Raw genomic sequence first — 25,378 nt, 5'->3', positions numbered from 1 at the left:
TGCACCTCATCTGCGTGTGGTTTATGGGAATAAATCACCTGCTTTATCCCAATGTGATATTATATAAATTTGTTTGGATGACAATACGATGTTTGCCCTTATCACAAAGCATGTCATGATAAGATTTCTATTCACTTAAATTCACAATTTATTTTTCATTTGCATCTACTTCGACTCCCACAACTGACTGATTTTCTTTCAAAGCTTTCACAGGCATCAGACATAAACATTTAAAAATGTAAAAATAAACATCTTAAAATTGAAGATATAGATACTTAACATTTTGCACCAATGTAAATTGATAATTAATAATGTAATATATATATATATATTTTTTGATGTATTGTTACACGTATTATTACTGCGGTTAATGCTACTTTGATACACATCATACAGAGTTTAGGCTTGAAAGACGTGGAAATATCAAAAACATCCTTTGAATTAGAATCGATTTTAAATCTCTCTCAGAGAGTAAACACTGTGAAATAATCTGAAGTTGTGGCTTAAGAAAACAGGGTTGGTTAAAATTACAAAGCTCTGCCTCCTCTCCCGTAGTGGAAGTGTTCACAACCGATGGCCACGTAAGACAGAAGACTCGGAGGAAAACCTCCCAGATTCACATCGTGCAAACTTGAAGCGGTGAATTGATTAAAAAAAGATTTGCACTGCTGTGGCAAAAGGGAAACTATGTTGGAAGTTAAGACTCTCAAATGCAATCATCATTTTATCTAAGCTTGGAAATTAGTCACACAATTAAACAACGAATAAAGGAACTAATGAAATATGCCTGGAAAAGATAACATGAATGTGAATCGAGTGAGACAGAAAGGTTTTTAAAGATGCGTGGTTCGTGTAAACTGTCCCCACTACCTGACAGATCCTCTTTTGACAGCTAAATGGGTGTTTAACTATTATTCATTTTCAAATGTTTTTCCACCACTTTGCGGTGATTTCTTCATTTACACAATATGCAAGCCACTTCCAAAGCTTTTGTTATCCACCGCTGATATGCCACATAAAGAGATGAATGAAATTAACGAAACACAAAACTGTCTTGAAAGGTTGTGGTGCAAGAGCAACAACTGGCAACCTCCCCGGGTGCTTTTCTTTCAGTGATAATTAACAACTGTGGCAGTAGAAAGGAGGGAAAGCTGTGAAACAGAATTAGCACTGATTAAATAGCTGTCACTGTTTGATTACGGACAAAGTTAAAGGGGAAGCAACACAAAAGAGGAGCCGGAGCCGGAGGGAGGGTAATGAGTGTGGAAAAGAGCCGTGCATTAATCGGCTTCAAGGCCGTCTCCGTCAAAAAGCTGGCTTTAACAGGGCTTTATAAGAACATATGAGAGAAAAGGATCCGACACGCACACCACCCTTTCTCCAACTCTACTAAAAATAAATGCTTGATCTGACAATCAGGCTCAGAAACTTACTGCCACAGCGATCCTTCCCAGAACGTGCTCCGGTATTCTTTTATAGACGTCCAAAGATCCACCTGCATGGGGAAAAACAAAGATGTTTGTAGGCCTGGGTTTAACCCGTGTAATATGACTGAATGCTACATTTCCTCTAAGGAAACTAAGGAAAATCATAGTAAAAAACATGTACAATTTGAGTGAGGAGGAAAATGCCTTGGCTTAAGATTTTGTTTAAAGGTAAATATCAGTTTAGTTTGAATTTCACTTCAAAATTGTTTATTTTTCATAAAAAGTAGTTCCAGAATCATAAGGAAAACTCCAATTTCAACACGACTGTGACGTCAAACTACATGATGATTTTTGCTATAGTCCATCTTCTATAATGCAAATAACTGATCCTAGCATAATGTTTACTTTTACTAGTAACTCAGGTTAAGAAAAGTTCCATGAAGTAGTCAGAAGTTACAGACTTTACTGACGCACTGCTGAATGTGTGAAACATGGGAATCGTTGCATTAACACGCACTTAGACAAACACACGCCTAGGAACCACACTGTCCCCGATCTCACACCAGTGCATACATCTCCAAATGCACTTCAGTCAAGATTTATCACGCCCTTGTAGCTTTTAGCGCACAGCCATGCTAAGCAGCTCACAGCGATCAGGCGATCCTTTGATCTGCAGAAGTGTAAATGGATACTCAGCGGAGAGACGGAGCTGGGCTCTTCCCTCAAGTCTCTTCTGCGTAGCTGTAGGCAGTGAGGGAGAAAGCAACGTAGCAGAAAAACTCACCATCCATAAATTCTGTGCATATGGAAATCCTGTTCTCCACAAAGAAGGCACTGAAGAAAGTGATGATGTAGGGCGAATCGCACTGCAAATAAAGAAGACGCTGAATAATTAAGGAAAACTCAAAGCATTTTGATTTATTTATAAAGTCGGAAAAGTGGTTGCTATCTTGCTAGCGCAAACAAAACTTCCTTTCTTTGCTACTGTAAAGCATTTTGATTTCTACTGTGTTTATCCTTTCAAATTTTTAGAAGGGATTTTCTTGAGTTGTGTCTAATAATGGCGACAGTGTTTGTAGTACATCCTAAGGGAGAAATAACAGATCAAAATATAGATACATAATGCCGGAGGCTTTCTCAATTTAAAAAATCAGCCAACAGTATTCTCAAACTCCCTTTTGATTTAGTCACTGAAAGATAAACCATTTGCATATACTTCTGTATTTAAGGACTCTTGCCAATATTTATCAGCAGCTAAATACGACTCCACTGATGGGACCTAATAAATCTACCATTTTACCAGGTAGATTTTCCTTCACCATTTAGCCAAAATACTGGGTCGTCCCTCCAAATTATTGAATGCAGCTATGCTAATCATCCTACATGTCCAGCGTTGTGTAAAATCCAGCATCTTGGCACCAAGCCTGCTTCTGCAGACATTTTTTGAAAGAACGGTTTGCTCCCAGGAGCAGAGCTGAGTAAATAAGAGCATGAAAAAAGTCCTGTTGTGGAATATTCTCACAAGTAAATCTGGGGGTATTAAAACACAGTAGAAGGGATTGGACTGAGTGTGGAGGTCACCTCCAAACTTCACCAGGCCTTTTACCACCAAGAAAACTTTATTTTTTCTTTTTGCTAGGAATTGATTGTGAATAACAAATTATGCACTGAGATGGGCTCTAAGGCAAACACTTTGAGGCCTCTTTATGACAAATAAGCGGAAACCCTTTAGAGAACCTGCAGCATATCCTGATTTAGTATCAAAAGTAGCCACACACCGCCGCAGTAACATGTTTCAGCTTTTACATGACTTTGTGTCATGATATTCATCATAACTGATGTTTTAGAAACCGAATATTGCATAAAATATAAATGACGTGTGTTATTTTTGGAGTGCTGCTTAGAAACCAAATGAAGTGGAAGCAGGAGCCCTTTAACATGAAATGGATTAAATGGTCAAAAAGATTCAGGAGGAGGAAAAACGAATCGTTTTTGCTGAAGAGGAACAGATGAGAGCTGGAGACACCAACCTTGTAGAGAATTTCCAGTTCTGACATGATTTGCTTCTGTAACTCCACTGTAATATCCAGAGGAATAACCTGTACTCACACGTTACAAAAAAACAGAGAAAGGAGAAAGTAGAGTTTATTAAACCAAGCACAAAAATGCAATGGAAAGACACGGTAAAGGAGTCAATACAATCAGAGAAATTCTCACCTTGACAGCTAAAACACGCTTGCTAAGAACATGGTACGCTCTAGAGGAGAAAAAAACAAAACAAATGGGCAAATATATTCAAATCATAATCTTAAAAACGCCCTTCCTTGCCTTTCAATGTCATTTTTAACTGTATGAAATTAAAAGAACTGTACATACAATTATTTCTTTATCTTTAGAAAGGTCATGGTCAGTCTTTAGAACCAGCTACGATTCTGTTCACTCTTGATTTAAACACAGATAAGTTCAGTTTTTCCTTTCTATTGCACAAAAGACATGCCAAGGTCTTCGCAAACAAATCTCCACCTACTTTCAGGCTTTCATTAACGTTCTGGACAGGGAACTGTAGCAATCACTACTTTATTTGTCTAAGAATATCGTACTCACTGTAATTAACAAGTGAAATAACGTTCCAAAAAACCGCAAAACTAATTTCCTTATTAAATACAGTAAACATAGATTTTTTTTTTCTGTTGTTCAAATCAGCAATGACTAAATGATTAAAACCAGATCAAGGCAACCCTTTCTCTCCAGACTTGAGTCTAGAGTTGCAGGTAAAGCTGCAGTCGCCGACCGGCCCCCTAATGATTTAATTAGCGAACACCTTAGCAGCATGCATCGGCTTTAGTTACCGGCCTTGGAGGTCGGTTTACAGTGGCCCCGACAATACCTCAAGAGCTCTTAACATACAGTCCTCAAGGACGAACACTGTACGTCAGCTGTCGGGTGATGAAGTGGAGGTGGGTTCGGCGTACGTCACGCGGGTCGGTTGATTTGCAGGTTTAAGACATGCGATCCTTACCCAACAACATGCAGTGGGCCCTCTGTGAGTATGCCACGAAGTGTGTTTAATGTGTCCAACTTTGGGGTGTCAAATTGCTGTTGCGGCACTCGCTCCTAAACTGGCCCAGAACTTTAATTAATGGCAACTATTAGGGCTGAGTTAGGTATTAACAAACAGGGCAAACGCCTACTGTGGCTATCCTGTGCAGCCAGGATGGTAACTAAGGTGTGACAGAAAAACACCTTTCTAATAAAACAAAACAAAAATGGATGATCATTCCTCATGCAGCCTAATCAAAAAGATGGAAATGAAAAGGCTGCATAATGATAAACTTAAACATTTCCTGACTTATGTGGGATGTTTAATTTCCTAGAAAGAATGTTGATCGTACGCCTCATCGTGGAAGAAAGCTGATGGCCCCGTTTTCATTTTGATCTCTCTGTCCTCCTGTTAGCTACAATCAATAGCACTTAAGCATGACAGCTGCTTCTTAATTAAAAAGAGGATGTTAATTGACGCAGGACTGCAGGGGTACACATGTTATGTACCGACTTAGCCGTGTGTATGAGTGATTCAGAGCAGAATTACTGCAACACCAAATGACTTGTGGTCGTGACAGAGAAGCCTCCAAATGCCAAGCAGAGGAGTGACACAGCAAAATAACACATAGGCAGCAATTTCAGTTTATTTAGAGTCGTAAAAAAAAAAAGAAAAAAAAGAGATGGTTCAAAAACAGATACACTGAGATGGAAACTGTAGATATAAATCCCACATAAAATAGTGAAAAAGGTCAAAGTTAGAACAAAAAGTACATCGGGGCTGTAAAAGAGGTCGTGACGACTGCTTGGTCAAAGCTTTATTCTCAGGCTGGCCTTGACCACCCCAGGGCCCAGCATCCTCGTATGAGTTACAGTGACAGGCCTGTGACAGCGGGAGGCTAGGGGACAAGGTTACATGGGCACCCCCACCGTCACTTCCCCCCGATCTGACCCTAGTAAATGTGCCCCATTGCCTGGATCTTATTTACACTCCAGCTTGCTCTGTAATAAAAGCTCCATCATGCAGTATTCACAGAGCCTCTCATGATGCTTCTAAACTTGGGGCTGTGGGTTACGGACAAAAGCCTTTTTGGATCAGGGCTAGCAGACATGCATGTTCGGCTGGGTTACATAAATGACACTCTACCTGTGCTTCTCGCTGGCCATCCTGTCTGAAAACGTCATAAATTGGGTTCAAAGAAGCCTAAATACAAACATTCAGAAACTTATTAAGTTTTCTTCCCTCTCCGCAGGAACTAGAAGTGCTTAACCCTGTTGTCAAGACAACGACACGCAGATGATTTGTCCAACTCAGAACTTGGGATTCAGATTTTTCCAGAGTCAAACTCCCATTGGTGTCGGCTCTTTTCACCTCTGTTTGTACTGTTAAAGTTCAAATCTAGGACCAGGACTTTAACCCATTCGTTTCCGATTAATTAAGTATAGAGATTTTATATATATATAAAAATTCAGAGCCAGAACCTTTGAATTTACATGTTTCTTGTACACCTGTAAACCTGATGTAACGGCAACATCTGCAAACATCGGCCCGATGGAGGTTCATTCTTGCTTTGAAAAACTATCTGATTGGACGCTAGAAAAGACTATGTCGTGTGGAAGTTGTGCTAAGAGGAGCCTATCACTAACGCTATTCAAGCCTAAAATACAATCTCAATAGATTTTGGGAGGAAATTGGGTATTAGGTTTGTAAATACAAACACTTTTCTGAGCTATTTTAGTTCTTGTCCAACTTAGAAACACTTCTATCAAACTCAGCACTTTTCCAGACTTTAAACACACCCTTATTTAACTTTTGCTGTAAGTGCAAATGCGTCTGGATACGTAAGAGGCTTGTATTATTCTGAAGGTGTTTCACTTGAGCTGATTTAGATTTTGCTAACAGAGACCAAGACACAATCCTAGAATCTCACAACCATTAACCAAATAGGTTCAGCCCTTCAATACACACTCTAATCAATGAGGTGAAAAAACAAAATCAATGGAGAAAATGGGCTGCGATGCTAAAGAACCAGCTGTGGGTGTCTAAGTAGATGTCGCCAGAGTCACAGCCAGGCAAATGCGATCTTTTAATTGCCCCGCTGGATCCATGAGTCGTGTGTGTCCTTGCTGGAGTATTTATAAGCCGTAACGCCAGTCAGATTGGTGAACAGTGTGTAGTAAAAAGAGGGGGGGGAAAGGCAGACTTTGATGGATGAGCAGGGTCAACATGCGGCTGTGAAGAGCTGAAGTGTTGGTAACATTCAATCGAGTCGAAATGACTCCGGGTCATAAATAGGGTAGGAGGTTAATAGGTGGGGAGCCGTTTGTAGTTGTATTCACATGTGATGAACCCAATCGGAGCTGCACCAAACAGCAGAGACTGACAAGGATATAAGACCTTATAATGTCCGCCCACACCATAAATACTCCATGAAAACACGGCGGCTCTCTAACTGAACATTACTATAAAGCAGTGAGGCCTGCGATAACCTCTGGCTCACTGAACATCTTGTTCTGGATGGACTTTTGTTTGTCAACCAAATGAAAATCTATTTCATTTGTCAAACATTTTACTGCTGAAATTTAGCTCGACATAATTTCATTCACTTTGTTTCACTTACTTAATTATGAAGCACAAAAAAAAACAACAGTTTCACCAAAGGGTTTGTAAAGGTGGAATATAAGTACATGTAGCAAAATAAACCTGGTGAGTTTGGCCCCAAAACACAGCTAAGGATGATTAAATGTACCCTAATTAAATGATCAGTAGGTAATAGCTATTTTAAATGGAATTTGTTTTCTTCAAGTTAAACTTTACAACAAACTTCTAAATAAAGTACTCATTCGATATCAAGAGCCGCTTTATTAACTCCGTACTTTTTGTTAATCTTCTTCTTCCAACCATGTCAGTTTCAGCACCAATGCATATAGATTTTTACTGGACTAAATTGACCAGAGAATTTGTTGGGGTTGCATTATTGGCTTTCTTCAGTGCAGTGTAACCATTTCTGGTGCCAAACTGATGAACAATCCTATTCCCTTTTAACTATTAAAGGATGAAGCCTACCGAAACAATTTCAAAAGCAGCGAAAGAAGTTCGAACAGGCAAAAGACGTAAAACGAAAACAAAGGGGCGGTTCTGTGCCAGCGCCGAGACGGGAAAATTTACAGGTTTTGCTGAGGACGGTCTGAAGCAGAGCGCTCTGTCAAGTCAAGGTTAGTCTTAGCAGTGATCAATACTTCAATCTCAATAAAACAGCTCAATTGCGGAGAATTGATGGGGAATGGAAAGAAAAGGTGGGGAGAGAAAGATAGAAGAGCAACAGAAATGCCAACCTTGTCATAACGGAGCAGGACTGTAATACATTTGTCTACTGGATGGAGCTCTTTACGGTGGCGGGCAGAGTGCTACTCTCCAGACCGATTAAGTCAATGGCTGTCATACCTTATAGCCCCCAAATCAATATCGTATAGGTTTGCAACCTTCGAACCAGAATAAATAAGTGAAGATGGAGACACAAACCAGCCTGATAGATGTCACACCGACCACAGAGATGAATGACCAAACAGAGAATCAGAGGATGGAGGATTCTTCGCACAGCAACATGTTTTAGTATGGAAAAGTTCACATTTTAGCATAACTGAAACCATTTTAGCTGCTTGATCAGGTACTTCAATACATCTCAATCTACAGCAGGTAACTTTGTGCTTGTGATGCTGGTCATGTGTGTGAGCAATACTCACTTATAAACTGTGCCTCCGTTTCCATGGCCGAGTTGCTCCTGATAGTGGAGATCCTGGGCATTTATCTACAGGGCAGCAAACACATGTACGCAGGTTATGGCACCATAGGAGTGGGGAGGGTTGCGTTGTTTAGGAGAGATGGAGGGAGAGCATGCCCGTGTGAAGCAGAAGGGGCTACGCCGTTATTGGAAGCCATAAACAAGCCAGGCATCAGGTCAGCCCAAGTTCAGCGACACGCGGAGAGAAAACAGAGTAGCAGCAGGAGGGGATCAATACTACACTTGCTGTCCAATTTATAAAAGGATATTGGGTTTGGGTGAGAAAGGCAGAGACTTATGGTTGGTTTAAAGCTGCCTTTTTCTCTTTTGATCATTTAAGTTCATTTAAACTGAATTAAAAAGAAAAACAACAACATTATTTGTCTTTTCTTGCTTTTCTTTTAAAAAACATTTTTTAACTGGATCTAAAAGAAGCTTGGTAAAACAAGCATTAAAGCTTCAATTCTGATTTCTGGAAAATTTAGCTGAATATACCTGAAATTTATTAATCAAAAATCAAAAACAAAACAAAAAAAGACTGTTAAGACATAAACAAGCCACCAGCCAAAACATAATGATTTACTGCAAAAAAAAATTTATTCTGGCATTCACACCAAAGGTAATTCAACACATGCCTAAAAATATTTGCAAATTAACCAAAGCCCTAACTTTTCTAAGCATAAAAAAGGGGAACTACTCAGCAATTCATTTCTAAAGTTACACACTAGTTGTTTTTTGCTATTTAATGATGCCAAAACAACATTTATCCCTTTTAGTAACGTAAGTGGGACATAAAAATCTGAGGTGTTGGTCTCATTATCAAGGCAGGATACTATTTACATAATGTTGATGATGCAGTCTTGTGCTCAGTTCTTTCATTAAAGAATAGTTGCTTTTTTGCTTGAAATAAACTTTTGCATTTTGTATCTTAATTGTGGCATTTCTTTATATTGCTTTCTGTTTTCCTTCATTCCATATAATGGGAGTGTAAGAATGGTGTTCAACAGCAGTAATTGTCTGAGTAGAGGTGGGAGGCTCTGTTGATAATACACTGTAAGAGATCACAACGTGATGATGATCTGTCAAAGCAGATAGCTTATGGGATCGTCTTTAAAAGATATTCGATTCACTAAAGATCTACTGTATGTTCCCACTCAGAAACTATAATTTCCCTCATTTTCCTTTAGCTTCAAGCATTAACTTTTAAGCAGCTGAGATAAAATAGTTTCTGGGGGGTTTTTGTGGATGAATTGGCAGAAAAAACCAGGGAAAAGATGGTGACTGACTTAGGAAAATGAGTAAATAGACTACAACTACTACTACAAACATTAATAGTAAGAATAAATTTAGCTGTGATAATTATGATAAATTTGTAAATAATAATCATCATGCAAAAGTGTCATAGCTGCTTATTTTTCTAAAATACCCTTTTAATTTTTTGCAGCTAGAGTGCACTTTAATGATTTAGCATGCTTGTAGAGTTAAATAATGCGAACTGTGTTTTGACACATGTTGACAAAACTGTGGAAACTGAATAAATTATGTTTCTAAACATTATTTCACTTTGGCTCCACTGTTTTTCCTCACCAGATATTATTTTATTCATGTAGATTGTGAAAAAAATTGCCATGATATTTTCACCATGTTGCCCAACTAATGTCAGACAGCCAGTGAGAAATACATAGTTATAAATTAAGCTAAGCATGTCATTTGAATGCTGACATTGATTTAGGCCAAACTGTATCCAAATATTTTCTTTTTAATAGCTAAGAAAAAAAAGGATTCAGAATAATTTAAGCATGACTGCAAATGTTCAAGCATACTGTTCAAACAAGATCCTTGCTAAATTTAAACTCAATTTAATTGTGAGCAGAGAGGTGAAAGGAGAGAAAATAAATGGATAAAAGACGTGGAAGAGATGGGAGGCAACAAATCTATTAGTTCGTCGGTTTACAGAAGAAACCCGAGAGGCTGAGGTCTTAATTTTCTTCCTCGCAAGCAGACTAATACCTGACTATGAATGTGAGAATGAAAAATAGGTGCGCAGAAAGTTTTCTTTCGTCACAGTCTGAAAATTAGCTGTCAATGCTATATTGCGGAGCATATATATTTTTTGACGACTCACCTGCCCGTTCGTCAAGATTGTCTTCAACTCAGCAGATGACTTCTTCAAACTGGACAAAGGAAACCAAATGTTTCTCAACTTTTCTATCCTCCAAGCAGCTGCAGCTTAACCCATGAACTGTCACATCAGCTTCTTGGTGAGAAAAACTCACCTGTTGTTGGCTAAGGAGTCTGGGACAACCTGAGTGCAGTCGTTGGCTGGGCTGGGCCTCGTGTTAACCTGAAGGTGAGCAAACACAAATGTGACAAAAACAAACTAATACACGAAGAGAAAGACAAGCAGATGGAAACGCAGGTGGAAATGTTCATGAACGATAAAACGTGCAGTGTTTTCATGAGAAGAGAAGCAAGAAAAGAGGCGAAGAAAGGGAAAAATTAATGTACAGAAATGTGGCTTTACACTAGAGAAAATAAAACTGATTACAATAAATCGGCAAGTTAAGGTATTAAAATGTTATGCCTCACTGGGGACTTTATTCCCTACTTTCTATGTCTATCCAACTGTATCTGTTTATTCAAGAGCACTTCATAATCAGCCCAGATATAGATTAAAAAAGAAAAATCAAGAGATGAGACCCTGGAAAGGGAACACTAAAAATAACTCCTAAATTGAGGTCAAAAGACCAATGTGTTGGGCTCACAAAAGCTCGGGGATTCTCCCTTTAATTAGTGCCCAGGAAAACCTCATTTAAATGCCACACAAGGTTCCTCTTAGCCAATTACTTTTGTACTATAAAAAAGGGAAAACATCACCAAACGACTAAAGGTTTCTGGAGAACGACATCTTCTCAAAACAGACCCTTGACCTTAAAAAAAAAAAAAAAAAAAGGAAAAGAAAAGGAAAAACTGACACAGTTCAGTGGGTGTTACAAAAGCTCCTCTGAGGACGGGTTAAATAAAAACACTCTGTGTTTTAGTGGGGGTTGAGTTCGTCATTGAAATGCAGATGGATGTAATATGGATCATCGAGAGAGATGGAGGAGGTGTCAAGTCATTTAACCCATGATAATTAGCAGCGACTTTCAATGGCAACATATGCCGAACATAAAAAGGGGAAGGTCTGGGGAAAGGCCATTTGGGGGCTTGTAATGACAATTTCACGGTTGAACAATGACATCTTCTTATTGCCTGATTTTGCTCTAACCAACGCCTGATATTCCTCCTATCTTACGGATCACGATACTCTGGAGGGGAATCTGGATTTCTCAGGAACGCCGTTACGCTAAACGACTTTCCCGAGAATCCAGAGCGACTCAGGAGGAGAAAGTCGAGCCCTCTGACAGACGGAGCCGCGTATCTCCATACATAAACATGGAAAAAGGAGAATGAGTGAAAGAAAAGGAGAGCCTTGACTTCAATTGACATTTCAATAAGTGGAACACAGCATTACCAATCCATTTGACTCAACTTCCCGCCCTCCTCCTCCCCCCCACGCTCCCCGTGTAAGGCAGCCGAAACAATTATTGAGATGGGTACCTTCAGGCCATGTATGTTCCGGATCCCTGGAGTCTTGCCGGCTGAAACAGTAATTGGTTAGATTGTAGAACACATCACTGGACCATTTACAAATGTGTTGAAAAGGAATCAGTTCTTTATAAATAATAAAAAAAAAAAGAATAAGGTGATGAAATGACACAAGGGTTGGTCTGAGAATGAGAGTGACTGAGATATTGGGCTCCTGAGAGAGCTGGTGGTAGGTAAAGAAGAAAAAGAAGAAGAAAAAACAATCACAGAGTTGGAGCGGGGACATAAAGGAGAAACCGACTCTCGCAGAGTAAAAGAGACACAAAGAATGTTTTATCACTCCGCCCTTGAGGCCAGCGATCTTGTATGACTTTGAACTGGAAACTATAACGTGGTGTTGAAAAAGTAAGTACTGGAGAAGCAAGTGTGTTAAAACCACAGATAAGAGGAAGCTACACAATGCTGGAGATAAAAGCAAATTCTTGCAGAGCTAGATAATGTGGATGGATGTGTTGAGAAGAAAATGTGATCATTTCTCACTAAAAAAAGTGATTATTATGTTGATATATTGGCGAAAGTAAATTAGCATCTTTCTTATCCATCACTATGGTTTGGTTGTTTTTCAGTAACTGCTTGATCCTTCAGCTTTTGCATTGTGAATTTCTACACACAAAGAGGGATGAGGGAGTTTAACTACACATATCTCATAATCCATCTCAGAATCCCTGCAGGCAGATGGCCTCATATCAACATCTTCCTTTTTAAAACCGTTTCCAGCAGCATCCAGTGATCAGAAAAGCTGTATGATCCCTGATCCTCTGATATCAGGGATCACGAAGCGGGTGTGACACACAGTGTTTCAAGTAGGGTCCATTTCCTCTGTGGGGCAATATAAAAAGACGAACTGAGAACTAGTTAGTAAGCTAGCTAATAACTAAACTGGAAATATGGATTCACCACAAAACCTCAAAAGCAACTTGATCAACTCTAAGTTTTTATACCAACTTAAAAGGTTAATATAAAAATAAGTGAGATTATGGTATTTGAATGTTAAATGGACTCTGAAGAGATGTTGACACATCGTGGTTTTACTGTGTTTCTTCTATTTTAAATTAGGCATATGTGTGTATGCAGCTGTAGTTTTAAACATGGACCTCACATTTTGATTGGCTGTTGATCACAATGGACCAGACTCCAGTTCCTGATCAAAGCGGTTCTTTAGTCTGACCCACTGAGACAGCTCTAGTTTATTGGAGCCAGACTTGGCTGCTTGCAGCAGAGGAACCAAAGACCAGCTGATCTGACATCAGTTTAGCCAACTTGGTTGAAAAACTCATTCTACGATCTTTAGTATTTTGGCCACTATCCTTCATCTGGAGTGAAAATCAAATGCAATCGATCCAAAAGACTCAATAAGTGTGAATTTTACTGAGTAAAATTCACACTTTACTCAGTAGAGTGTGAATTCACAATAGCCAAAAAATATTACACTTTGCACAGTCCTTTACAACATTAATATTCCACACTGCATACCAAAGTAAAGATGTTATTTTCAATTCGAGCTGCACAATATGCTGAATCACAATCGTCACTGCGATATCGCAATGACCAGTTTAATGCATTATTGGGTAAGCTGTACAATTTTACATGCTAGGCATTACAAACCATCTTTTCTGTAATATTTGGGCCATTTAGATGGACCTTCCCTATTCTTTTTTGTCCATAACTGATAAGAATCAAACACCAGAAATGTCAAGGAGAGAGTAGAGGACATCATGAAGGTGGAAAACAGAAAGTAAAAAAGTTACATGTGTTAATCACAACCACTTCAATATTCCTCAAATATATCACAAAGTCATGATTCCCTAGATTGGTGCAGCTCTAATTTTGATCTGTTGTAAATTTCTGCACTTCTAATTTGAGCTGCAAAATGCAACTGAATCGCAGCTGCCATCGCAATATCGATGATTGCCTTAATAAAACGCTCGGTGGGTAACTATATAAATATATCTTCAACTTTTACATTTTATATTACAACCATTTACAAGCACATGTCAGTAAATTGGAATATACATTGCAATAATAACAATATTTAATGAGGTATTAAACACACTCTTCTTTAAGCTTTTAAATATTTAATCTTAAAAGTCATGTTTTCATTCACTGGAAGCAGAAAATCCATCATGATTAACAAAAATAAAGGCTTGAAAAACACATTCCAAGTGTTATGAACTTGCAACCGGATAAATAATGTGATATTGAACACCTTAGCTTTGAGCTGATGCTCGCATTGGACACTAATGACGTCGCTCAAAATGCTAACGGTCACACAGTGATGGAAAGACAGATGAGAAACAGAAGAAAGAAGAAAATTGGCAAATATTTCAATATTTATCAATATCGTGCCCATCGCAAGATTTTCTAATATCGTACAGCCCTATTTTGTTTCCACATTTGTTAAACCAGATGCAAAACTCATGGAAAGTGGTAGAAACACTGATATGACAAAACAGTAAGAGGAAAATTTGGCTCAATGGCAACTTCTACCCTCACCTCGACGTTAAACAGCAAAATCCCTGTGGCGTGTTTTCCAAATATCTTGGAAGCCTTTTTCTAACCTAGTGTGATTGTAAATTAAGACTCTGTACCTCTTGGAAAAATCTGTAGCGGGTCTGGCATCAGTCCATTCATGCGCTGTTCATTCATTGTGTTGCAGTACTAAAATCAAGAAGAAGAAAAAAAATAACATATTTAAGAATAACACTGGCTTGACCATTAATGCACAAAAAGACAACTTAAACATCCTTGAATGTTTATTATAATTAGGTTAAAATTTGAGGAAAAGAGATGTTTTCCTAGCTAGGTTAGAATAAGTCCAAAGCATCTTCAAAAAAAAAAAAGTGAGCATGCTGTGCTGAAATCTGTTGCCGATGAGGTCCAATGCCCTGTGGGCTTGTTCTGAGGGAGTGTAGCATTAACCCTTTTCTCCTCCAGGTCAGCAGCTCACCAAACACTCATATCCTACAGGACTAACACGAGCAGACGCACTCTGGAGCCTCTCAGCTGCTTGCCAAGGCAATGCAATAATTGATGTTTCAGTTAAACAAACCATCTGTTAAAGTGTGAGCTTCTGCGCGTGGAAACATTTGTGTGTGGGTGGGTGTGCGTTTGAGTTTTCCTTTCAAGATTTCTATCCAAACGCCTAAAAATACCAAAAACAGCGCAATGTTTGTATGAAGAGGAAACCTACATGAGTTCATTGTGTTTAATTTTCTATCCAGGGTGAATAAAGGCAGTCGCCACAGCAATATGTAAATCTGCTCTCTCATTGTGAAGGAGGGAGGGAGGACGATGGGACCGGCTTGGATGGGAATGGATCAGAATGGCTACCCAAGTGGCACAGCTGTTATTAAAAGGCCTATTTATCACTGTCAGATCCCCTCCTCGCTCCTAGCCCTCTGCTTTTACCCTCCAGCACTTTCACTAGGCCACATCTGAACAATACGGCCTAATACCAAAAAAAGAAGAAGAAGAAGAGGAAGAAGAAGAAGAAGGGAAAAAAAAATGCAATGTGTGTTGAGGTTGTGGAAGCAGATCGGGCTTCGTGTACCTTTAATTTTCCGCTCAGCTGGCTTATTGATTAAAGCCGCAATTACCACCTAATCTTTAGTAGGTGTGTTATTAAAAGACACTCTCCATTGTTGGCCAATAACTAAACAGTGTCCGAACTCAAACGGTATCGCTAAGCCTTAAGGGACACACGAGAGAAGTGTGGGTCTCATCATCATTAGCCGAGTAAGGGGGAAACGGGAGTAAAAACGATGGAATTAGAGTCACTACCTCCAGGGGGGTGCCGCATGAGGAGTGGATGGTGAGGCAGGAGGGGTCACATGTTTTATTTTAGCGCCTGACATAGACCAGCCTTTAACTTTGAATAGGGGCGTCTGTCTTTCAAGGTGTCGAACAATGATTAGAGATGCCTGGAAGTCGAGCCGGTCTCACAGGAGCATGTAGCAGCAATCAATGTTTGCAAAGAAGTGGAAGACTTTTTAGAACAGACGCCCTCTGCACACTCCCGTTAATTAACTTGTGAATTTGATCATTAATTTGAGCAACCAGAAGTGTCGTTTTTTCTTTCTTTTTCTTTTTTTTGGCAAGCAGAGATCTTGGGGAAGGGAAAAAAAAGAAAAAATGATTTTGAAAATGTTTAAAAGTAATTATATATATATTTTTCCAAATCAGAAGTATCCAGACAGAAACACCTGCATTCACAACATGACAGACTAAATGAATTACCCCCACCTCTGACCCAACATGCTGTTTCCTGTAATTCCTATTAATTTCAAATAATGGCTGTCTGCTCACCTGGAATTAATAACATTGAAGTCAAAATCCACTGGGATATCTGCGGAGGGCCAAGTGGCAACCACAGCAAACAACCACAAACGGAAATAAAAAATGCATTTAAAGTACATGTACTTGAGTGGTTTAAATTATATTCCAGTGTGTTCGGTATTTTCCAGGTGATCAGCAGCTTTTTGTACATCGGGCGGTCCCATGAGTGGAAAGCCATTACAGAACTCTTGGATTCATTTGGCAAAAATTCATGAACAAATGAGTTTTTAAATGTGTGGCCACAGAAGTGCAGCGTGAATACATAATATTTGTGATCGGTAGAAAGTTTGGAGGTCAGGGTCGTACATCACGTTCAGCCACGTCACATCTGTATAAAGCACTAAGTGTATGAAAAAATGCTCAGAATGTGATTGGCACTGATAAATAAAAAGAGAAAGAAAATATATGCAAAGTTCCTACATGTTTATGTTGTAAGCCAAAATTTTTTCCGACTTAAATCTCTCAAAAGTTCTAAGTCCCTTTTTGGCTACATTTTATAAATGTAGAGCAAATATTCACGCTTTGCTAGAACTTTAAATATGGAATGTGTGACTACAATATTGGGATGGATGTATGGATGTGGATGGAGAAACATACTGCAATGATGTTTAAAATATATACATATGAAGCAAAGCATATATGTAGATATAAAAAATAACTTCAGAGAGATTTGACTTCCTAAATTGACACTTTGAAATTGAGTTCTGTGTCTTTAAGAAGCTCCTGCTCTTTCCAAGACTCCGCCTTCAGCATGTCATCACAACAGTGCTCCTCCATTATGTTGTCTACAGCCTTTCTTAGGAGTATTGAACTGAAAAGTAGTTTGTAAAAAGTTAATTTTTCATAATACCCAGCTCAGGTTTGGGCAAAGTATTTCTTAATGAATTAATTGAATTTCTAAAAAATCAGCTGCCAATAAAATTGTGCAAACTTTTTGCTGTCTTTTAGTTAGGAGGCCTTTTCTTCCCAAATGTAAGGAACCTTTCACACCTAATGTAATGTGAATAGATCAGAAAAGTTATAATTTATGTCCATTTGGAAGAAACTAGGTACACTATTAGATGACGAGTTGAGAAATTTTGGTCAATCAGGAATCAATATGTATCCTACATCAAAATGTGCAGTTTACTACCATTTCTGATTGTCCAGATTGTTTGAATACTCAGTTCTTAAATTATGTTAAGTCTCTGTTTTGATTGGTGGATAAAATACATATAACAGGACACACCACACATAGGACAAAACAGCAGAAGTACCGCGCTGATGGCATCAACTAAAACATGATTGTGGCTTAGGTCAATACTTTCTCCGTCTCCTTATAACATCTGCCTCTTTTCCTGTCTAATCACATTGCTACCCTGTGCTACATAATGATTAAAAAGCAACCATAAGTGATAAAAATGGCCAAAAAAACAAGGAGTGTAAATTGTGCCTGTGGCAGTAGCAGCATCATTGTGAGCTGATGGGGGGTAAAAGACATCCACAGATGAAAGTAGATTTTGAACAATTCTGCAGCCCAGGGGGGCTGCTCTTTAATGAGGCAAAACTTTAACTACTGAATAATAAATAATAAAAATTGACAGTTCATTTAGCTTTCAGTGTACCTCATACAGAAACTCATTACATGCCATTACTCTTACTGTCCGTGGCATGATCAGTAACTATGGTGGAATAGAAAAATACACTGAATTAGACGGCATCGCTGAGAGGGTAGCTGTGTTATTGTGGAAGAGAGCATTTCTGCTGCCTACAACTTTGTTTTTAAAGACGGTTTTTACCAAACTACTTGAGTGGCAGCTGTGTTATATTTGTTTCAAGTTTCCAGCTCATAGATGTTAACTCAGAGATTATGGAAAAAGTCAAATTTATTCATATGATCGATTATTTGTCTGTCCTTAAAATACTTTCTAGCAAACATGTCACTTTGCACACTAGACATGGAGAGTTATTAAAGTCAGTTGAATCTGATCGTTTGTCTTTAGGGACAAACATGAATTGGATGGTTTGATATTTCACCTACATGGTGCACAGATATAACAACAATTAATTAAATGTTGTTTTGATGTATTTTCATTAATGTACTCACATATGACAACATAGCTTTGAGTTCTTCGTCACTTCTTACAGTAATTCTGTCTCCCACCTCATCTTCATCTAAACACAAAAGGGAAACACAAACAGAGAACAGTGAGTGATAGATTATAAGGCTAAGTATATTAAATTAAGCGCAGTAAAAATTGAGCCTCCACATACACACTTTGAGAGCTGATGATTATATGCAATGACTACCGCCTGCTCATATTGTTCCCTGAGGAACTGATGCAACATGACAGTTATGGCAGTCAAAATGATAATTAGAACATCAATGGAAAAAGAGGATAATATGGAAAAGTAAATCTTATCTTATGCGCCAGACTGAATTAATTATTATGAATGTGTTTTCTTTACAGAACCATGAAGAGAAATAAATAGATAAATATGCTATGGGTATGAAACGGATGTAGGTGCACTGCTGCGGTATTATGTGATCTGCTGAATGGACTTTCTGAACTTAGACAGATCGTCTTTCTGCTGTTTTATCAAGTTAATAAATGTCTGAGGAAAGTTTTAGATCAACATTTGACATACTGTCTGTATACCTGTTTGTGTTCATCATGCTGACTTTGGGCAACATTCTGCTTTTTTTTTTTTTTTAATCTATTTACAGATTTAAATGTGAATGCAAATTAACCAAACTCTTACAAACTCATACATAATATTTGCAGTTAATACATGCATATGTTGTAACAATGCCTGTATTGATCAAATTCTGAGTACTGAGTTCACATTTTTATCCTTAGGATAGAATAAAAATGCATGCTTTTCATTAAGTTATATAGTAATTCTGCACACTACGACTGGTTCCCTTCTCATTTAATTTACACAAATTCTTCTACAGTAAAACAACACAAGGTTCCGTATTTAAATATACAGATCTGAAGTTTATTGCTTTGGATACAGAGACCTGCCATTGTTCAATAATAAAAGCAGTCCTCAACAGTACAACTTGCTAAATAATTATGCACACAGTGTATTTTGTAAAAGTACAAATTAGCTGGACTCTTTTGCTGGTGTTGTTCTGCCACTCAGTGAGAGTCTGTCAGCACACTAACACTGTTAATGTATGTAAGAACTGATACCGATCCAAAACCATTATAAAACAAAAAAATAGCAATGTCACAGTAATATTCATACTGTTCGATACAGCAAGACAATAGACTTCAATGTCATTTGGTTTTCCTAACCTCTTCACAAACATGAATCTCATTTAGTGACAGATAGTTAAGCATCATGCATAGGCAGAAATATAGAAATCTGAGCTATCAAATAAACTCGAATAATTTTATGATAGTTATCTACACAGGCTGTTTCCAGAATGGAATGTTTTAGTCCTATTTGTAGTTTCCAATAGTACAAATAGAAAGAGGAACTTACATTCAAACGCCGTGACAGTGGCTTCAGGCATCACGTCTCTGATTGCGACCTAAAATGTTTGGCAGAGTGAATTACAAAGATTTTAACTAGAATAGCAGCGACTTATTATATAATGACACCTCCTGAGATTTTACAAGTCTAGAGAAAAATAAATGTACAAGAACTCGATACGCTCATATAGAACAGATATAGGTGTGTTTGGGTCTGGATTCAAATGACATAAATGTAGAGAAACTGTGATATCTATTAGCTGACTCACCAGCAAGTCGTTGAAGTTCAACACAGATGGATAGTCCACAGACGAGTCCATGTCCCCTAAAGGTGTCTTTATACGGATTACTATCGGCTCGGTGTCCATTTCCACAGGATGATTTAAAATGAGCATAAAAACGGAAGCATGAACCTCATAATCCTCCTCGGTTGTCAGGAAGCTAGCGAGCTAATTTCCTGCAGTGCTTCTCCCCAATTAAAGTGACGTGAAAATGTAAAAGACGGAGCTGACTCACGAATGTCGCGACATATCGCCTGGAAACCCTCAGACTGGAAACTAAATATGTTTTTCTTTTGGGCTCCGAAGTAAACTTTTATGTAAGAACACAGGATATGTTTTGCTAGGCAGCTAATTTTAAGGAAACAGCACGTACAGCGTTTCCGAATCAACATCCGCTCAGGGAATTTCAAAATAAGAGACGCATTTGGAATATCTAAACTTTCTGAAGTTCTCTAAGGTTTTTTAAATTAACAACATAGCTCAAATTTACCTTATCTTCAGTTTGAGATAATTAAAAGAATGTTTTGAATAATTAACCTTTTTATTCTTAAAAATACATTATTGGGAATAAATATATTACATTTCACCTCGGTTTTGGAGTTTTTAAATTAATAATTTCTGAAGTTACACATTGTACCTGAGTAAGAAACACACTGTAGCGCAGCAGTGTTAAACCGCTTTGTATGATGATCTGTGTTGAATTTTCTGACTTAATAGTGTTCCTTTTGCATTTGGTTGTGACTCAAATGGCTCAAAGTTACTCTCTTCTTCTACTTATTTCTTCTTTAGTTTTTAATGGCAGCTTGCATCCAAAATGTTGCACTACTGTCATCTCTTGGGTCAATGGTTTGGTTAATTATGCAGTAATGTATTTTATCTTAATGGTATTACCCACTGTATGGTGTATCTCTAATTTATCTCCTGGTTGTTTATCTTCTGTCCGAAAAGCATACTTGTTAGATAAACTGGACAAACTAAATGGATAAAGAAGGGTGAAACGTTTTGGTCATAACTATAACAGATAAAAACTGTTATCATAAATAAACGGCAATTCTAAAGATGTTTGTGTTGCCTAAATGTTCCTGTTTATCCAGCTGATTGATCTTTTGATGCTAAAGGAGAAAAAATATTTGTAATAAATTCAACAAGCAAATCAAGATTTTTTTTTTCTTTTTGTAAAAATTTGATCCACACTGCCATGGTAAATGCAGTTGAAAACTGCACCAGTTTTTTGCTCCTTTTTCACATCATTAACACAGCATTTGTATTTAAAGGTTTCCACTTGGCATCAGTCGTTAGAGCTTAATTGAAAGTAAAACAAAGGAGCACTTAAAACTGTTGTTGATTACGGCCTTATGATTGAGGAGCAGCGGCTCCGTGCAGCTTTGATTGCACTTCTAACAACAAGGCATCGATCTTTGGACAAAGGGAAGTCTCATCTTGTGTTAATTTACAGCGCACTGATCCCAGATCTGATACCTGACTCTGTTGACCTGGGTTATGTGTAATGATAAGAACTTGTTAAAGCCTGCTCTTTCTCCCTATTCCTCCGATCTGGCAGCGATGTGCCACTTGAAATCGTATCCCTGGAGCTTGTGTGCTCTGCCAGCCACCATGGTAGGTTGGGTTTCAAGCAGGTTACAAAACAACCTTTCCCACCCCTTGGTTGGCCTGCGGATGAACTTTTCAACCAAATGTTTTCATCTCAAGAAACCCGAAAGGAAACATCCAAATTAACTATGGCGTGCACGGTTTCTGTCTACTTACCACAGACTCAAACAGACACACAAACGTTGCGGGTCTATCGACTCTTTCTGAACTAATGTCATCACTTATACCTGTACCAGCAGCTGGGCTAAAGACCCATTGATTTCCATGTAACGCCTGAAATTATTACTTTGTCTAATTGTTACAGGAGAGTAAAGGGGAAACAAGGCAGGGCCATCAAGCGTTCTGATTAATGCCTCCACCAGCAGTGCCCTCTGATGAAAAGCACAGGATCTATATGGCACTTTGTCAAACATACTCTCCCAGGGCTTGACGTTAGGTCCTTCTGCTTTAGGGGCCAGCCAGTACGAAGCGCAGTCAGCAATCCACATTATCAGAAATCAAACTCCTGACTTAGCTCGGAGGGGAAAGTGGAAAAGGAAGGCCAGCATTCGCTGTCTGGTAATTAAGAGCCATTTTATCAGAGCTCCTCCTTTGCTCCATGCTTTTTCCGCCCGTTGCTATTGACAAGCTGCTTAGCACAAAGTGAGTTCAGTTTGACTCTAAATATATGAGGCACACTTATTTAACTTTCTCAGCAAAGAGGGAAATGCAAGTAAACAAGACAGAAATAATGCTGTCCGGCAAGGCTGCCTCTTTCGCTGTATGTTATGTTTTGTTTATGGCCAGGTAGCGTGTGTGTGTGCGCGTGTGTGCGTGCGTGTGTGTGTGTGTGTGTGTGTGTGTGTGTGTGTGTGTGTGTGTGTGTGTGTGTGTGTGTGTGTGTGTGTGTGTGTGTGTGTGTGTGTTTGTGTGTGTGTGTCAGCTGCTTCTTACTTCCTGTCCCCACTTCTCCTGCAGATGGTTATTGTTTCATTGGTCTACATCATATGTATTGGTAGACTTGTTGTGCTTATTGATGAATGAACCACTGTCTTCTTCTTTCACTGTAATGCTACTATAGAAGATCTTGAAATGCTATTTGTCTGCTCATTCAAAACCGATCGTTGCCTCACATATTAAGTCCAGCCTGATAGATTTAACTATGATATTCCCTTTCACATCATTTGTAATTATTCAAGTAAGGTACCATGAAAAATCATTTGCCCCTGCAGATTCTTCTTGTTTGATTTTTTTGTTACACTGAACCAGATCTTCAAAGTAATTTCTGACAAAGATAACTTGAGTAAATAAGACCTCCATATTATAAATTATAATAACACTGATATGGAAGAATTCTGTTATGCTCTTCTTTTACACAAGAGACATAGATTTAAGTTCAGAGAAGGCCAATACAAAATCTTAATTGTGTTTTTTGAGACTTTACCTGTGTCACTAAGTGTTGCTTTTTGAGATATTTTCATGACTCGGACAGCTTTTTCACATCACTGTGAAAACGTTTGATCCCGTTTGCCTCCCAGGAACATTTAAATGTCTCTGGTTCGACAAAAGCGCAGGATTTGATGCAAGCGATGAAAGAAAATTGTGTCCCCGCCATCTGTCTGGGGCCACGTGACGTCCCAACTCAGATATCCAAGCCCTCAAGCTGAAATAGAGATGTGTCTCCTCATCCTTGAAGCCCGAAGCTGGTTGTTTATTGGTGCTGCCAGAGTCCACGCTCAGATCGATACCATCCACCTCAGATGGGCCTTCAAAACACGAGGCTCCAAATTGAGGTCAGGATACGTAGAGGGTTATGGCACTTCACTAGATATGAATTGCCTGAGCTGTTGCGATCATTTGTTATACGTTCCTTTAAAGTTCATCTCAAAAGTTGACCTGTGATGAAGCACGGGGAGTTTGCAAGTCGCCAAGAGTTATGAGGAAATGCTCCAATTCACGGACAAGTCGGGCCTGCGAGAAATGGATTGTGTGACTAACTCTCAGGTCTCTGAGCAGCATGCTTTCCTTGACGTTTCCAGTGTTTCAAATTCACCTCAAAGATGCCCTTTATGGCTCCATGTTGTTTCTAATAAAGAGGAAATATTGGTGCCGTCCTGACCTGCTCATAGGGGCCATAGAAAATTTATGAGGTGTGTCCCCTCCGTTGAGGCTGCTTTTGAACAAAGCTTGACATAAATAACACATCTCACCAGTTAACCTGAGCTCTATTGGTTCTGTTCTCATGTTGTGGTCAACTGACTTTAATACATGTAAGACATATATGCTTCTTATTTTATAGTATGTTTTCACAAACTCGCTCTGAACTATGAATCACGGAGAACGTCTCTCTTCAGAACGGAGCTCAGTTTTCGTGGGAACCCGGTTTTCAGCTTTTCTTGAAGTCTGATTCTGATTCGTTTGAAAATAAAGGAGATTGTTCTCATAAACACATGAAGGCAAATCTTTAAACTTCATCTAATTTTAGTAAGCTCAAAATAAAGAAAAGAAAATGAATATGAATGAATTGTTGTTGGTATATTTCCAGATGGGAAAAAAAAAAAATGTTTTTCGCTATGATGTAGTTGAAGAAGATAATTAAAAAAAAAATAAAAAAAACTGCTTGGCAGTGGATTGGCTCTTGACTGGTGGTTGTTGTAGACTCGGTCGCAGGATCAAATAATTTGTGGCACTTTAAGCTTGAGCTCGCAAAGATGGAAGAACGAAGCAAGAAACACTCCAAACATTCAGGACATTAGTGGGAAAAGCAACAGGAGGAGAACTGTGGAGAGAACAGTCTAGGCTACAAAAATCACAGGAGACGACGGGATCCAGTTGTGGAAAAAAAATTAAAGTGGAATAAAACTGATGGATCTGGCAAAGGGCTGACTAAACTGAGAGGTGTTATGTGCTGGGGAGGGTGATGACTGGAAGAAGCAGCAGGTTGAACTCATTACCAGAAGGAGGTTTGTGGACAGGAACAGTGGCTAAAGATGTCAGCTCCAAAATATCAAAGACTACACTCATAACAAACTGAATACAACACTAAAAGCAAAATCCAACCGGTCATGACATATATATTTATAAAAAAAACATATATTCACTTGATACTTGATATCTTTCCTACTGCAGGGTGAAGTTGTGCTGCAGTGCTGAACAGCATTTATATATCTTATTACTGTTTTCCTCCATGACAATGCTACACCTAACAGTTTTGTTAGCATCCACACTTAACATACGAATCCATAGTTTTTTTAGGCTGACAGTTTCTGTTGTGTTGTGTAAGAAACCGCAAAGTGCTTTATAGGGGGTGCATTAGCTTCAGATATGATTAAATAAAAAAAGAAAATTAAAAAGACACAAAACTAATTAAATTATGTAAATAATAATAAAATAAATAAATAGATTATTCATTACCTATAATATTTCTATTTCATTTCTCCTTAGTAACCACCAGGGGGACCTGCAGCCCTCGACACAATAATGGAAAAATTCAATTCGACTCCCAAAATGACAAGGTTCTGACTATCACTGCATGCAAGATGTTGACTACTAAGAGGTACTCCACATACATTTCTAGCAAGACTGAATTATTCCTTTAAGGTTCATGACCCGTATGCAACTTCCTGCGCATGCAAAAATATTTGTGGTTTTCCAAAAAAAAACAAAAAAAAAACACGGACCTCAGATCTGATTCCAGAAAAGTCCTTTTTGGTCATTCAGACTCTTCTCTGTTTCTAAGCCGTCATAAATCAATATTTCATATGACCGGCTCACTGACCAACGTGGTTCACAAAGAGTGAGAAGCACTGTCA

General features: G+C 38.5%; 1 protein-coding gene across 1 annotated transcript in view; it reads right to left on the bottom strand.

Moving 5' to 3' along the window:
• Positions 1–20,372, bottom strand: part of map2k5 (mitogen-activated protein kinase kinase 5) — a 65,980-nt gene extending 45,608 nt beyond the window's left edge. The window contains exons 1-12 of the mRNA XM_007563964.2: positions 19,965–20,372; positions 19,706–19,754; positions 18,318–18,385; positions 14,485–14,554; positions 11,849–11,889; positions 10,525–10,592; positions 10,374–10,422; positions 8,211–8,275; positions 3,645–3,684; positions 3,458–3,526; positions 2,212–2,293; positions 1,434–1,495 (exon numbers count right to left, since the gene is read on the bottom strand). Coding sequence (XP_007564026.1) covers positions 1,434–1,495; positions 2,212–2,293; positions 3,458–3,526; positions 3,645–3,684; positions 8,211–8,275; positions 10,374–10,422; positions 10,525–10,592; positions 11,849–11,889; positions 14,485–14,554; positions 18,318–18,385; positions 19,706–19,754; positions 19,965–20,090 — 789 coding nt within the window. The 5' untranslated portion in view covers positions 20,091–20,372. The remainder of the gene's footprint in view (positions 1–1,433; positions 1,496–2,211; positions 2,294–3,457; positions 3,527–3,644; positions 3,685–8,210; positions 8,276–10,373; positions 10,423–10,524; positions 10,593–11,848; positions 11,890–14,484; positions 14,555–18,317; positions 18,386–19,705; positions 19,755–19,964) is intronic.
• Between the last annotated feature and the right edge of the window lie 5,006 nt (positions 20,373–25,378).

Source organism: Poecilia formosa, unplaced genomic scaffold (assembly GCF_000485575.1).
Source record: "Poecilia formosa unplaced genomic scaffold, Poecilia_formosa-5.1.2 Scaffold153, whole genome shotgun sequence".
NCBI classification, from domain to species: Eukaryota; Metazoa; Chordata; class Actinopteri; order Cyprinodontiformes; family Poeciliidae; genus Poecilia; species Poecilia formosa.
The sequence above is the reverse complement of the archived record's forward strand: the minus strand, read 5'-3'. Positions and strand labels throughout refer to the sequence as shown.